Raw genomic sequence first — 16,941 nt, forward strand, 5'->3', positions numbered from 1 at the left:
CACTCTCCAGTCTGTTACTTTCTTCAGCAGTTTCTTGGTAGATCCTGAGCTCCACTGCTGTGCTGTTCATCTGATGAAACCCAACATTTGGTTTGAGCAGGACCGTCTGAAATCAAGGTTGAAGGGCAGTTTCTACTGCGTCAGTCGTAGCTTTCTCCTCCCTCATCTGTGGAAGCTGTAGATAACCCCTACATTTACAGCTTTTAGGATCAGCTAATAACAGACAACTTTGCATCTCTGACTATACATTTTATATATATATATATATATATATATATATATATATATATATATATATATATATATATATATATATATATATATATATATATATATACACACATACACTTCAGCACTATACCAGGCATCCTGCATGTCCTGGAGATGTAAAAACGTGTTTTACAGTCATGGAAACACCTGGAAAATGAGAAGATTGCTTAATGTTAATGTCCTGGAAATATTCATTAGCTCCAGGGGTTAAGCGTTTAAGTCACTGATGCTCTGTTTATTGAACATTATCACGCTGCCTGGTCATGGTGCAGCATGTCCTAGTGTTTAAGGTTCTAAATGAATATCCTCCCCCTCACACAAGAACCCTGTATCTTCATTTCTGCCGTTTTCCCCTTTTACTTTGTCAGAATCTGACTCTGACTTTTTTCCCATTGTGTCAGAATTTAATTCAAGACTGGACCAATAGAAATGCTCCAAAATGACTTGTAAAGCTGCTGTTTTGGAGATGCAAGGTTTTTGTGTGACAGTGATGATATGTACGGCTCTTCATTTGGCTCACTGCAGTGATGGCAGCAGTCTCCAACTCTTGACTGGCTCAACTCATCTTTTAACACCATCCGTCATTAAGAGTCTCTACACAGCAACACTGTCCACATCCAGTGAGTGATGAACTACCAGCTGATTGATTTCACTCCCATTTGACGTCCTTTTCCATTGAGCTTGCGACGGACTGCTGTGCTGTTCCTCTGAGGAAAACTGAACCTTTGGTTTGAGCAAGACCGTCTGAGCTCAGGGTTTAGGGTCCTGCATTTAAAATGTTATGATGAGATGGAAACCGAGACTCTGATGGGCCTCTTTGTAAATAGCCAGCAATATTACTGGGTACCAGTGCGTCCTAGAAGAAATTTAGAGACCTGTCCTTTCTAACCTGTTCGTTACGACTCTCCCTGATCACGTGTGTAATGCTCCCGACTTGGGGAGGGTGGGGACTGCCCTGTCTCACATGCACCACCACCACCACCTCTTTCCAAACTGATGCTGATGCCAGACACCCGTGCTGGTCAGTGGCACACTGAAGTGATGTGCTCTTGGGCTCTGGCTGCTTATCAGGATTCAAACCAGTGATCCTCTGGTCATAGTGACAGTGCCTTAGTCCACTGGACCACTCAGAGCCCATGTGGCATCAGGTTTAACAGTGTCTGATGTTCTGGATGGACATCCTCACTGTTTCTAAACTGCAGATTTGCTGTTTTTTGCTTTTTTTGACAGAATGTGAATCTGCCTGCTGTTCTTTTATTAGAATTTAATGATGAATGGACCAATAGAAATGCTCCAAAATTACTGCATTTTTTTTTACATTGACCTCCACTGGCTTTCTCCTGCTCCTGTAAAGTTGTCATTTTGGAGATACAGTTTTTGTGAGACTGCAACAATACGCAAGTCTTTATTCAGCTCTTATAAACCACTCAAATGGCCCAAGCCCCGAACTGGACAGGCTAACTGACCTCACTCAGTTTTCTGTACATTGCTTTATTTCTTTATTATATAAACAAATACATTCTGTATTAAAATAAAAAAATGATTGCAAAGATTTGATTAAAAAACAAAAAACAAAACAACAGATCTGTGCAAATTAGGAACCGCTCTCAAACTCCCCCAAATACCCCCCCAAAACCCCACCCACCCACTGACCGCCCCTCCAGCACAATGTGTTCAGTGGCTTCGCCTTTACTCTCAGACTCAGAACCGAAACGGAGGACGTGGTGTTGAGGCATCTCGACAGGAACCGTGTGGAGAACAACCCGATGACCCCACGTCCTCCAACAAACCTGAACACTGAGGGTGGGTCCCCCCCCCCCCGCCCGTGATTACCGGGGGGCAGTAGAATAAGCCCCCCCCCCCTTTAATATCAACACTATTCTAGAAAATTCTCCTCATTCCGTGCCCCCCAAAACTTCTCCTCTGTAGAACATCACCCACCCAACCTTCACACATTTTGGAATCTTCTCTCCATTCATGTAGTTCTAGAACAGTCTACTTTCCATTAACACGGTTCTAGGATATTGTAGAATGGTTCCACCTCCACCCCTTCCCTCTCATGTACACGGTTCTAGAATATTCTAGAGTGGTTCCACCCCTCCTCCCTTGTACATGGTTCTCTTCCATAAACAGGGTTCTAGAATATTCTCTTTTCCATTAACAGGGTTCTAGAATGTTCTCTTTTCCATTAACAGGGTTCTAAATGGTTCCACTACTCCTCCCTCTCATGTACACAGTTCTCTAGAACAGTGCAACATTCCATAGTGAGGGTAAAGCCGGTAATACAGCCAGAAACCTGACAAGGGGCTAAAATTCAGTCACTGCTCTTCGTTCCGGTCTTGCAAAAACCTCGTATCTCTGTTATTGCTGTTTACTTCAACAGAACTTGACTCTGGCAGCTGTTCTTCACATCAGTCAGACTTTTATGATGAATGAACCAATAGAAACGCTCCAAAATGTTTTACACTGACTTCCATTAAACATTTAGGAGGATGTAAAAATTCCTATTTTTGCGATTCAAGTTTTTTGTGGGACGGGATCCTGGCTTGGACCTCTATCTTATTTAAAGCCAGTTACGATCCCAGAGCTGCTGTTTGCCAGTAAACTGGTCACCAGTTGTCTGTTTGGAGTAACTTGGGCTAAAGTAATACTGTCCCACTATAAACACAGTCACCCTCTTTACACCTGGTCACTTCACATGACCGGTCTCTGGATCCTGGTAAGCAGTATCATTTACTTGGTAGTCAAATGTATCAGGATTTGGATCTGTGGTAAATGAGTCTTGGGTGTGTTTACCCTGGCATTTGTCTGTGGCTCGTCCTGATCCAGATATAGTCCTGATACTCAAGACACATGAAGTGACCAGGTCTAAACGGGGTCATTGCAGTTGTCCGGCAAAAAAACTGCATCACTTAATGTGAATGTTAAAATAATGTGAATCCGGCAGTTGTTCTTTATATCATGCAAAAACAATTCTTGTGTTTTGATGAAAGAGTCGATAGAAATGCTCCAAAATGACTTGGAGTAAAATTTAAAACACTGACTTCTTTTGAACGCTAAGAAGGATTTTTATCATTGTGGAGATACAGGTTTTTGCATGGCCGCAAACAAAATTAGCCTTTGCCTTTCCATCTAAATCTGTACTTTCAGCTGCAGACAAGCTCCTCAAGCAGAGGCCAACAACTGCTTCTTCTATACTGGAGACCATTTGTGGAGCCTTTCAGGGAAACACTTGAAACCTGTGTGTAAACAGTGATCGCTATGACTGCAGCATTTTCTGGCTTTCTGAGGGTGTTTCCTCTCCGTGGTGTGGAAGCACAGGAGCAGCCTGGTTGAGGAGGTCCAGCTTTTTCTTCTTTTCTTTTTTTGTTTTCAGAAAAAAAGGAAGAAAAAAAAAACGAGGAAAGTCTGTCAGAAGGCAATGTGGTGATGTGGTCCAGCGGTGCGAGGAGAAAGTGCTATTGCAGTCCAGGAGGAGGAGGAGGAGTGTGCATGTTTCAGTTCTGTGGGATTTGTGTGCATGAAGAGCATCGCTGGGGAGTAGGTGCATCAAGCAACACACACACACACCTCGGCTGATCTACAGTCCAATCTACCCACTGCTCAGATTACAGGAGTAGTGCTTCTTCATAGAGCTGCATGACCCAGATCATACTGCTTGTCTTTTTACCACGGCACCATGCGGTGCATGAAGACCCCTTATCCATCTGTCCTGCTCAGGGCAGTCAGTTTCAGGGCACTGCTCTCAGAAACAGGAGCAATGTAGCACAGCTAATTCACCATGTGTGTGTTTTTGGGAAATTGGGAGGAAAACAGAGTATGTGGAGGAGACCCACGTGGACATGGGGAGACACAGACGCACTCTGAAATCTGGCAATGTGATTGGTCATGAGGCAGACAGCATCATGACCAATCTGTGATGGGTTAGAAAGGCGTGGCCTTAATGTGGGTAAAATGAAACTGCTGGTCAGAAAAACGCAACTGGGAGGTTCACAACTACCCAGTGCAGCTGTTACATGCAATCAGCACCATGAGGCCAAGAGGTGTCTCACGACCCTCCTTCAAATAAGAAGAAACTGATGGAGTCGGGGGTTCTCCAGCACATGGTGTAGCAAAGCAAACAACTGGCCTATCCAGGCTCCGCCCACAAACGTGGTCTACTGTAGCAACCGTAGTTTAGTAGAGCGCTGTCTAAGATCCCCGTGCCCCTAATGAACAGGAGGAGCACAGGTTCGAGTGTTTGTCCTGTGAGGGGAACAAACTAAGATGGGGTGAAGTGTTGAACAGACTCGAGTTGAACCTATTTTTGGTGATCATCTCGTGTTCCCATAGCAACACCATCTGCCGTTTGGACCGTACGTCTCCTGATTCTGAGTGAGTTGTGTGTGGAGGCGTTCACTCTTTTGGTGGCTGTGATACGGTGTGTTCTGCGTACTCGCTCTAATTTTAAAGGGTCCGTATGCGTTTTCCTTGTATTTATTTTTTTCACTCGTCTTATATCCCAAAGTCCATCTACTCGTCTTCTCATCCACTTCATCCTGGTTAGGTTCAAGACTGGAATCTTGGGATCACTGGGCAGGAATACTCCCAGGAGTAAGGCAATTTAGCACAGCCAATTCACCTACCATGTGTGTTTTTGGGAAACTGGAGTACCGGGTGGAAACTCAAGCAGACACGAGGAGAACACGTCCAACTACTTCTTACAGTCTGGAGCGAGGACTGGCACCACCATCCCACCCAATTCCCCAATGTCTAAAATGTGTCTGTTTTGGTTAATGTGCCTTTAAATTTGAGAATCTACACTAAATGGACAAAAGTATTGGGACACCTGCTCATTGATTGTTTCTTCTGAAATCAAGGGTATTAAAGAGAGTTTATCCTGCTTTTGTTGGAGTAACTGTCTCTACTGTCCAAGGAAGAAGGTTTACTACTAGAGTTTGGAGGAGCATTGCTGTGAGGATTTAATTGCATTCAATGACAAGAGCGTTGGTGAGGTCAGGATGTTGGAAGGTCACCACCCAACCTCATCCACAATGCCTCAAACTCTGCTTTGCTCTATATTGTGCCCCATTCAAAAAAGACAAGCCTTCTAACTATGGGCGGGGATGAACTGCAGTAGGATGAAGTGGTGGGTCAATGTCAACACACTGATTGGGACTTTTGCCTTCAGCGTTGTGTAAAACTTGTCCAACCTAGCAACAGTAGTTATCCAGGAACGAATTTGTGGGCCGAGCATGGATAGGTAATTGCCATCACCACAGCAAATATGGAAGCAGCACTGCTGTCAATGTGGGGCCTCCGTAAGGACCACAGAAATGCTTATTGCTGGCGTCCACCACTCTTAAACAGCGGCACACTCAACAGCTCAGACTGCAGACGTATTGCTTTGTTAAATATGAATTACATTCGTTTGGATTGGTTCTGCGTATGTGCTGAAGTTTGAGAGTAATTATTACAGATGTCTATTAACTACATTAAACTTACTAAACGCAGATGAGCATCATTTCACACACGTGTTCAGAACCTACAGAGCCAAGACTCCAAGTAACTGCACATGCAGCAGCAGCGTGTGCTGGATGAGCAGCCAAAGCAACTCCAAAGTTTCCCAGCAGAGCTGATCAGAATCAGAGCTGGTCTGACCTCGGCTCATTAGGAGGGACTGTAGGTTTGGCTGTGTATGAGGTCACGTCAGGATAGTGCTGTGTTCTCGTGTGTGTGAGAGAGGGAGACCCGTGAACCGGTTCTGACTCGTTCATGCACACAAATTGCTCTCCGCTTCTGAGGCGAGGCATCATTACAGACTACATCACCGTGCTGAAACCCCAAAAATAAACTGTACGATTATTAGATAATATGGCTACTGTCTTCACCATATCTGCAATACCGGAGAGAGTGAGTGAGAGAGTGTGTGTGTGTGTATGTGTGGTTAGTCCTGAAAGAAACATCTTAGGATTTCCTCCTTTACCATTTCTGGCAGCCGTAGATAAAATGTTAGACTTTAGTATCTGGAAATAACGATGAATTCTTTCTGAAGTTTGACTTAATATCTCAAAATAACTTAATAACTTAAAAACTGACTCATTTTTTAATGTAATTTTTTCAATCTACTGCATCAACATATAAAACAATATGTCAGCATGTAAAAGACAAGGTTATTATTTTTGTCAAACTTTTGAGACAATAAGTCTCTAATTTGAAACACCAAGTCAGAAATTTGAGTCCACATTTCAAGAAAACAGGTCATTATTCTGAGATAAGACGTCAACATTTTGAGACAATTGGTAAATATCCTGATTCCAAATCAAAATAACACTAAAATAAGCCGATATTTTGAGAGACCAAGTCCGAAATTTGAGGTAGTAAAGTCAACATTTCATGAAAACAGTTCGCAATTCTTTGACGGTCAACATTTTGAGAAAATTAGTTAATATCCTGATACCAAATCAAAAATCCCTGAAAATAAAGCTTTATTTTGAGATATAAAGTCAACATTATCAGAAAATAAGTCATTATCTTGAGATACTGAGTCTAAACTGCAAAATATGAGGCCAAATATAAAAAAACAAAAACAAGTGTCAAACCATTGAGAAAATATGCCACTGTTTGGAGCTACAGAGTCACCATTTACTTGAAAAACGGACATAGTAAGTCATAATTCTGTGATATTAAGTGTCTGCTGCCAGAAACAGAGGAGATTCAGGTGGGAATGCGCTTCTGTAATAATGGAGACATTATAGTGATGTGATGAATTTCCTGAACGTTGCCTCCAAAGATTTTTAGAAATTTGGAAGTTTGACTGTCCAATACTGTAAAAGTGGATAAAAGTAAACTATCTGTTCATTAAAATACTGGACGAAGTGGCAGGCGCTATGCTCCATAATGCCCACACAGGCTTTCTTTTAGGTCTCCAAGAAAAGCTTTCAGTAATGGCTTGGCAGAGAAACACTCTGTAACATCTCCAGCTCTGCCGATCAGGTTACAGCAGGGGCTCAGTCTTATATGTGCCCTGAAGGACTGAACAGTCTCATCGGATGTGAAGTTCTGAGGAACCAGACCACATTGACCCTCCAGCGGTACTGGTCGTTCGGACCTACTTGAGGCTCCTCATACAGGAAAAGGTTCGGGAGGATTGTGTGTAGAATAAACCTGGTGCTTCTCAGAAGTTCTATTCAGCAAATCGTGGCAGTGCTTCTCCAGGGTTATGCGGAAATATCCACAAATCATCATCACCATCATAGCAACTGTTGTTAGGTTGGGCAAGCTTTAGAGAACAATGGGAAAGGTATACTTAAAAAGGGTATTTGTTAAAATACCTAAAGAGTGTGTTTAACCACACACACACACACACACACACACTATATGGACAAAAATATTTGGACACCTGCTCATTCATTGTTTCTTCTGAAATCAAAGGCACTACATAAGAGTTTATCCTGTTTTTGTTGGAGTGACTATTTTAAAATGGACATTCAACATTTTTTTCCAACTTTAAACAACGGACATGAGCAGTGAAATAAGTGAAGCCCTGTAGCAGAGTCAGGTGGCATCATTCCTAGGAGAAATTATCGGGTACTTGGACTAAAATGAAGGGTAATTAAGGGTTAATTGCTATGGAATCACCAAGTTAACTGAGCTCAACCACTACGGAATATAGGTCATATCTCCTTTTGAGACCCCACAGCTATTAAAAACTAAAGCCAGTCTAAATGCAGTGCCCATGATTTGTGCTCTACTAGCTCCAAAAGAGTGCTTGGTCCCCGATGATTGCCACTTGTAATGTAATTTGAAGACGGGCGCTCCCATAGCGTTACTACAGTAGAAAGCCATGTGTTCTACACCAATTTCCAATGTCAGGTTCCAATTTTAAATATTATCAGGTCGCTTTAGTTGCTGACAATCTTAATTTACTCTAATTAAGCTTTAAATAAAATAAATAACACGTGAGTATTTGTTCTCACAGTTTGGTAACATTTTAATTATGATTACCCATGAAAATTAAACCCTATATTTATGTGTTGGGCAAATAATAAGATGAGCTGGTGCTGTGCTGTGTTTCAGGGACAGAAATCAAGACGTTGATGTATGAAACAAAGCAGCTCCAATTCCTCATCAGGTTTAATGGGATTTTACCACCGTACTGTAAAAGCTTGTCCAACCTCAGCACAACAGAACCCATGAAAAACGGTTGACCCGTGGTTTGAGCATGGCCAGGTCAGTTAGAGGTCTGCGGCTTCAGAGTTGGCCAGAGTTGCTTCAGAAGGTCTCGTCTGTGTTTGTGTGTGTATCAGAGGGCGAGGTCTCGTCTGTGTTTGTGTGTGTGTATCAGAGGCCGAGGTCTCGTCTGTGTTTGTGTGTGTGTATCAGAGGGCGAGGTCTCGTCTGTGTGTGTGTATCAGAGGACGAGGTCTCGTCTGTGTTTGTGTGTGTGTATCAGAGGGCGAGGTCTCGTCTGTGTGTGTGTATCAGAGGACGAGGTCTCGTCTGTGTTTGTGTGTGTGTATCAGAGGGCGAGGTCTCGTCTGTGTTTGTGTATCAGAGGGAGGTCTCGCCTGTGTTTGTGTGTGTGTATCAGAGGGAGGTCTCGTTGGTGTGCGGTCGGGACGTCTCCTCCTCCAGCAGGGCGATGCGCTGCTTCAGCATGCGCACCTGTGTCTCGTGTCTCTCCACCATGGCCATCATTTGCGACTCCAGCTTCTTCAGCTTATTCTGGTGCTTCTTCTTAGCCTTCTCGTAAGCAGCTACCAGGTTACTGTTAAAACACACACACACACACACACACACACACACACACACACTTTAAAATCAAATGTCTTTGAGCCTCTGAAATTGTAACACAGCAGAAGACGTGATGCAGCCCGCCTGGCAGGGGTGCCATATGGGGAGGGGGGGTGTATGTGAGTATGTGATTCTAGGGGCCTATCTTTTGCTACAGATCAGCTGTGTTCCTCGAGGTGTCTGGGGAGATCCGGGTCTGAGCCTCTTTAGAGCAAGCTAGTGGCAACAGTGGCAAGGAAAAACTCCCTCGGGTCGAGAGGAAGAAACCTTGAGAGGAATCAAGACCCAAAGGGGAAAAACAAAACAGCAATAAAAACAACAAAACTGAATATAGAAAAAATGGTAAATGTGGTGTCAAGCCTAACAAGATGAAAATGTGAGTGAGAGTACATGCCGGTAAACAGTCAGAAGCAGGGTCCTGCAGTGAGGTGAGGATGAATCAGTGCGAGGCCCTACAGCAGGACAGCGGGCAGCAGGGTACACATCAAAATCACCCAAACACAAAGCATACTTCTGTGCTTGACCAGCCGATGTGAAAAGCTACTTTGATTAATATAGGAGTTTACTGCATGCGGTACTGCATTTCCCACTCACTAACTATGACTCCCCCGATCACACAAAATGACACCAGTGCTGGGAGGAGAAAGGCTAGCATGTGTTAAGCCAGCCAACCACTTCTTTTTGAACTGCCGCTAACCCAACATCACTGGACACAGGAGAACACTAAAACTGTGAAGAACATCAAACCTGTGATCTATTGGTGACAGGGCCAATGTTTCGAAGGGGGTACTTAAGTGCCCGCTTATGTCTCATGTTCAAGAATAATAAATCAGGACAAATACCTATAAAAATACCTATGAAATAATTTCTAGTTAATTTCTAATCACAAAATCTCCAAAAGCTTATTCACATTCATTGCATAGTTTCAAATACTGCAGGAATTCAGTATCCACAGATTTATTAGCCAAAATCTACATTTTTAAACTGAATTGACTTTTTAAAGTAAGTTTTGCCTGATTTTAGGTGTAACTGACCAGATTCCAGATGAGTTTGTGTGAAATGACGCCCTTTCTCTTGGTCCTTTGATCCCAAACTGTTAATACAGTGTAATCAGCCTCAGCTTTCTTATAACAGTGATATGTATTCCAGGCTGCTTTTATAGGATCATTATACACTTAGACTTGTTTAGAGCTGTTCAGGGTTAGAGACAGTTCAGCTAAACAATGCAGTGGAAGAACTGTGTACTTGAACGTCTCCTCCAAGTGTTAACAGCAGTCTTAAATATACAAAAAAATCAAAGCAGCGGCGTCTGAAGGTCTTCTGTCTATCTAGGTTCTGCTCTCCAGCTAACAGCTGTAATGGATCATCGGGTCCATCAAATCAGGAGAGGCCATTCCTTAAAGTGGGTCTCGTTGGAGTCACACAAGCACTTCACTAATCACAGCACAGCCCATCCGATCACACACACGCTCACTGCCATCAGCCTGCTAAGCACGGAGACGTGCCCCCTAAGGGCTGATCATCATTATAAACACACACATGCTGACAGCACACACACACACACACACACACACACAGATTAAAACGAACACTGCTGTGCTGTCTGATTGGATCCATAGATCTAGCAGAAGGGTGGCTTATGTGGAGGAACTGCAGGCTATACAAGCACACCACTAGGGGGCATCCTGGCTGTGGAAATCAAATGGCAGGCAGTCTCTTCAGGTCACTTTTAGGCAGCTACACAGTTCTTCAGTCACTTCATTACAGACCATACAGATTAGTTTGCTAATAGTTACTGGCCTGCCGCCGACGCTGATGGATGAATGAGCGCCAGGGTCCTTCCCCTGACCAGTTGGCATCTGCTACACTTCACACCTTCAGGCTACACTGCTGTGTCATCCTGATGTACCAGCAGCAGTAATAAGCCTGCAGTTTAAAAGGCTAACTGTAACATTATTGGAGCCCAGAACAGTCTGCCATGTGATCTACGTGGCTGTTGGTACATCAGGTAGTGTTTAGTGTGGTGCGACAACTGGGGTTCGATTCCTGGTCTGGCTGACTATGCGGCGCTACACCTTGGGAAAGACTGCCAACACTACATTGGCCCACCTCTGTAATACGAGTAACCTTGTAAGCTGCTCTGGATAAGAGCATCAGTTAAATGGCATTAATGTAAATGTAGACATACACAGTCATATCAGAATATTAGGACCACCCCTGGTTTGCAATGAAATGAACTCTGCCCATCCTTTAAACTGCACCCATATAGGAGCACTGTGTAGTTCTATAATTCCACCTCAGAGCAGGTAGTATTTGGGTGGTGGGTCATTTTTTAATCCCTGACTGACATGGTGGTGATGGTGGTACGAGTGGAGCACACAGCAGTGCTCCTGGGCTGAGAAAAGTCCACCAACCAGAAATATCCAGCCAACAGCGCCCTGCGATCACTGATAAAGGAGTAGAGGATGACCAACACATACTGTGATGAGCCTCTCTGTCCGACTTAGATACTCCTACCTAGTTGGTCCACTTTGTAGATGTAGAGTGGACAGTGTGTGGACTCTAGGTCAATTATTCTTAGCTTTTATTCATAATGCATAATGACGTATTTGGTGATCGTTAGGTTTAGCATGTCTTGTGGCGTCCCACAGGGTTCTATTTTAGGACCTATGAAGCTGTTTTAATGATGACAGCAACTTCATTTTACAAGAGAGAAAAACTGAAGTGTGGGCTTACATACAGGGTCTAACGGGTTCAACACTCCAGCAGAACTGCTGTGCCTGATTCACTCCCCAGCACAACACACACTAACACTACAGTGCTGACCTCTGTGGGGTCCTGAAGACCACTGAAGAACAGGGTGAAAGGAGGATAATAACAAAGTAAGCAGAGAAACAGATGGATACAGCCTGGATTCACAGAACTACACAGTGCTCCTATATGGAAAGTGGAGCTGATGAAATGGGCGGAGTTGATTCCAAACCAGGGATGCTCATAATATTCAGCTATGACTGTGTATTATATGTGTGGGCTGTGTGGTGTGTCACCTGTTGGCTCGTTTGAGGTCATTGACGAACTCAGCACTCTGCTGGTGTCGGACCTCACTGCTCTTGGTTAGTCTCTCCAGCGCAGCCACCAGCTCCTGCACACGACTCTTCAGCTTTTTCTCCCTGAAAACGACAAACACATTCTCCAAATTTTATTTATTAATTTTGCTTATTTTGAAGTCATTCCATTGATGTTTTCCATCTAAAGAGGAGCTTCGGAGATTGAAGATCTGCATCATGAAGCTGTAAAAGTTATTTATTTACAGGTGAAGAAGGAAGATGTGTGTGCGGTAAGTACTGAGCTAGATAGATAAGAAAAGTGCTGAGCTAAGGATCTGTGGAGTTTAACTGAGGGTTCAGAGGCGCGTGTGTGTGCTCTCACCTCCGGAGGGCATTGGTGAGTTCTGCTGCCAGGTCGCTGTCGCTGAGGCTCCTCAGCTCAGACACATTAACGGCTGAAGAATCCCCCAAGTCCTGTGGAGAAGATGCAACATATAGCCTGAGTCAAAAGTTTGGGTACACATGTTCATATGACACATTTGCTTGATTAATCTAAGTAAAAATAAGTGAACAGCGTCTATAAAGGAAACACACTTTCATATTCTGAAAATAAATAAAATGAATAAAGGGGGAAGCCACACTGGGTTCTCCAGGGGCACAACTGTCTAAAATGTCCACGACCACTGGGAAATTGTGAGTCTGAATCCCAGCTGATAGAACAGTCAGGCCCTAAGAGATTGGCGGATAAAGAAACACCACTTCACCAGCCTTTTAATAGCCATGTACCCATTGAAGCTGTGATTTTAACCGCATTTAGCCACAAGGGGGCGTCTCACACTCTGGTGATTTATGAGGCGTAGAGTAATGGCGTAGAGCATGTTTAGGTCATGAAGCGGTTTGTTATGTCTTCATTTGTTCAAACGTCGCTCTGGAGCTCCAGTGATTTAATCCCAGCAGGAGAAACACATACGGAGACATTTCCACTAGAGCGAGAGAGGCCAAGAAAGAGAGAGAGGGTGAGAGAGAGAGAGAGAGAGAGAGAGAGAGAGAGAGAGACATAGACAGACAGAAGAGAATTTAGGATAAACATGCAGGTGAGTACAGGCATGCAGCAGGCCTAGGTTAAGCAGAAAGGGCACATCTCTCTCTGATAAATGACTTTAATTATTAGAGTCGACACGGACAGATGAGCCAACACACTTTGTAGAGCGTGCGAGAGAGAGAGAGAGAGGGAGAGAGAGAGGGAGAGAGAGAGAGAGAGAGAGAGAGAGAGAGAGAGAGAGAGACACTACAGACCAATGAGCAGCCTGAAGCAGTAGGGGTGTGTGGTATGATGATCCATTACGTCACTGCAGGCTTTTCAGAGCATGTCGTTGCTGATGCTCCCCTGCATCTCTATAATGAACCGGCTGGTCATTCCCTGCCCTCTCTTTAGGACCTGTGCTGTCCACAGAACCAGGAACCAGGCAGGGAAATTCACTGCAGGTTCCTCTCACCCTGAACACAGCATTTTCCAACCCCCCCCCTCCCGGGAAACCCTACAGAACCCTGTATCCTAAGACCAGCAGACACAGGAGCAGCTTCTTCCCTCATACAATCCCCCTCAATAATAATTAATAATACACAACAAGGCCAAATGTTTGTGGACACCCCTTCTTGTAATGAATGCATACTACTTCAGCTACTTTAAGTTTGGACCAACTTTGGACAACACAGATGTCCGAATACACACACACAGATTGTCTGGTCTCTGTAGAGATGTACTGCCAATAGAATAGGACTCTCTGGGGCAGATGAACAGATTAACCTATTGGCAAAATGCTGCCTAGTGCCAGGCATGGAGAGGCGCTCCATAGTTAAGGCCTATTCACTTTTTTTTTGGATAAGGTTGGACAAGTTCAACTTCACCGAGGACCTATTAGCAAGGAAAGCTATAGTTTGCGGACTTTGCGGACATGAACAGACTGAAATGAGCCTACACAAACAAAAACACATTTGGTGTGAAAGACCACACACACAACTTCTATTACCAGAGAACAGCCCCACCAGTTTGTACAGAAGTCCCTGTAGTTACTGAGTAAAACACCTTAGTGTGTAATAAGCCTTGAAGTGTTAAAGGGTTAACAGTTGCCTGAAGTTTCGACCCCCACTCTCAAGTCTAGATGCTGGCGAGGCAGTTCAACAGTACTTTTGTGCAGTGGGTCAAATCCTAAATGAAAGAATACACAGAGAAATCTTAATAGTGTGATATCAGAATGACCTCCAGCATGCTGACATTACAGTCCTGAGGTTCTGCCCACTCTGACGGAGCTGGTTGGAAGAAGAGGGGAAGAACCTGCTCGTTTTTCTCTGCTTCACAGAGTCTGCTGGTGATATTAGGTTTTATGGGTGAATGTTTGAGCCAACTCCATCATTTCCTGTCTGTTCGGGGAGGCTGCGGAGCTCGTAATCAGATACACACTCGCCCGCTCAGCATTCCTGCACAGCACTGCGACGAGCTGATCCAACCAGGACGGATAAAGAGCTGCTTTACAAACTAGAGCCAAGAGTCAAGAGGCAGAATGAGGACCTCCTGACTCCTGAGAGAGAGAGAGAGAGAGAGAGAGAGAGAGAGAGAGAGAGAGAGAGGGAGGGAGAGAGAGGGAGGGAGAGAAAGAGGGAGAGAGAGAGGGAGAGAGAGAGAGAGAGAGAGAGAGAGAGGGAGAGAGAGGGAGGGAGAGAGAGGGAGGGAGAGAAAGAGGGAGAGAGAGGGAGGGAGAGAAAGAGGGAGAGAGAGAGGGAGAGAGAGAGGGAGAGAGAGAGAGAGACTGAGGATAAGAGAGAGAAGGGGGGCTGCTTTACACTGCAGGTCAGGACTTCATTTTCAACAGCTTGAAGAAGCGCTGATAAGAGAGTATGGCAGCTTTCACAGCCCCATTGGTCTGACACACACACACACACACACACACACACACACACACACACACACACACACACACACACACACACACACACACAGTGTGTGAGCAGAATGGGGAGAAAGACGAGATCACTTCCAAATACATTATCTTCCAGAGCCCCCAGATTCAGACACCTTCAGAAATGTGAAAATGATGAAGCAGCAGGGTTTCCACAAACAACAGCAGCATGACCGCTGAGCTGGACACTGTCCAGCAGAGCTGCTGCTGCGACGGGCTTTCAGAGGAAATCAGTCTGGGGAGGGGAGGAGAGGAGAGGAGGAGGAGAGGAGAGAGAAGAGGAGGAGGAGCGGAGGAGGAGAGGGGAGGAGAGGAGGAGGAGAGGAGAGGGAAGATGAGAGAAGAGGAGAGGAGGAGGAGCGGAGAAGAGAGAGGAGGGAAGATGAGAGCAGATGATAGGGGAGGAGAGGAGAGGAGGAGAGGAGAGGAGAGGAGAGAGAGGAGGAGAGGAGAGGGAATATGAGAGAAAAGTAGAGGAGGAGGACCGGAGGAGAGGAGAGGAGGAGAGGAGAGGAGAGGAGAGAGAGGAGGAGAGGAGAGGGAATATGAGAGGGGAGGAGAGGAGAGAGAGGAGGAGAGGAGAGGGAATATGAGAGGGGAGGAGAGGAGGAGAGGAGAGAAGAGGAGAGGGGAGGTGAGGAGGAGAGGAGAGGAGAGGGGAGGAGAGGGGAGGTGAGGAGAGGAAAGGGAAGATGAGAAGGGAGGAGAGGAGGAGGAGAGGAGAGGTGAGGAGGAGAGGAAAGGGAAGATGAGAGGAGAGGAGAGGAGAGGAGAGGGGAGGAGAGGGGAGAAGAGGGGAGAAGAGGGGAGGAAAGGAGGAGGAGAGAAGAGGAGTAAACTGCGGTATTCTGAGCTTTCAGGGTTGTTTGAGCCTCAGTAGGGTGCTGTGAGTTGAGCCTCCAGTGCTTTCAATAATTCACTAGAGCGGGTCAAACTGGGTCCCGGGTTCCTGTGTGTGTGTTTCAGAGTGAAAGAGGAGGAGGTGGAGAGATCCGGAAGGACAGGATGAAAGGAGTGCATTTTTGGAAGTGTGTTCTGAGCGAGAGAGCGCTTTCTAAAGCTGGAGAACTGAGAGAACGGCAGAGACGGAGAGATGAAGGAGACAAACTCCGAACCAGCCTCAAAACACACAGATCCTGACAGTCAGCCAGTCACAGGGAAAAGCCATCCTGATCCTTGACTCTACGACACACTGTTCACTGTGCTGAACCACTGTTCAAAAGTTTGGACTTACTGCTTCAGCAAAGTCGGACAGCAATGTTGTCACTAACCCAGGAATAGGTCAACCAATAAGATCACATAATCATGAGTTATGATGGACCCCAGATGCAGCCGATCAGCCAAAACATATTTGGTATCTTGGTTCGGAACAGGAGATGCTGGGCTAATGGTTAACCGAATTCAACCTAATTAGTTTCGGCACAGACTTGGAGGACTCCACTCAAGCTGTGGAGCAGTGGAACTGTGTTCTCTGGGATGACGGACGCTGCTCCATCCAATACTTTTGGGATGAGTTGGGGAGTTGGGGATGATGAGGTACGGTGGTGATCATCCAACATCCTGACCTCACTAAAGCTCTTCTTGCTCAATCCAATCAAATCCTCACAGCAATGCTCCTCCAAAATCTAGTAGAAAGTTTTTCTTTGGTAGTAGAGGCAGTTCCTCCAACAAAATCTGGATAAACTCTTTTTTAATACCCTTGATTTCAGAGGAAACAATGAATGCATGAGCAGGTGTCCCAATACTTTTGTCCATATAGCGTAGGAAAGGTAAAAGTGCTACAACTTCAGATTCAAGTCCTGTATCGTTCTGTTCATCATCATAGGCACTGTCTGACACTGGTTTAATGTTCACGTGGGCTCTAAGAAGAGCTGATGCTGTTGCCTTTGGTA

At 45.0% G+C, this 16,941-nt stretch overlaps 1 protein-coding gene across 2 annotated transcripts in view; it reads right to left on the reverse strand.

Annotated features, from left to right (window-relative positions):
• Positions 1-6,720: 6,720 nt before the first annotated feature.
• mcc (MCC regulator of WNT signaling pathway) overlaps positions 6,721-16,941 on the reverse strand; it is a 122,737-nt gene continuing 112,516 nt past the window's right edge. For both annotated transcript variants that reach the window (XM_072658282.1, XM_072658364.1), the window contains exons 15-17: positions 12,475-12,566; positions 12,093-12,215; positions 6,721-9,019 (exon numbers count right to left, since the gene is read on the reverse strand). In XM_072658282.1, the coding sequence (XP_072514383.1) occupies positions 8,839-9,019; positions 12,093-12,215; positions 12,475-12,566 (396 nt within the window). In that variant the 3' untranslated portion in view covers positions 6,721-8,838. The remainder of the gene's footprint in view (positions 9,020-12,092; positions 12,216-12,474; positions 12,567-16,941) is intronic.

This window comes from Salminus brasiliensis, chromosome 1, assembly GCF_030463535.1.
Source record: "Salminus brasiliensis chromosome 1, fSalBra1.hap2, whole genome shotgun sequence".
Lineage (NCBI taxonomy): Eukaryota > Metazoa > Chordata > Actinopteri > Characiformes > Bryconidae > Salminus > Salminus brasiliensis.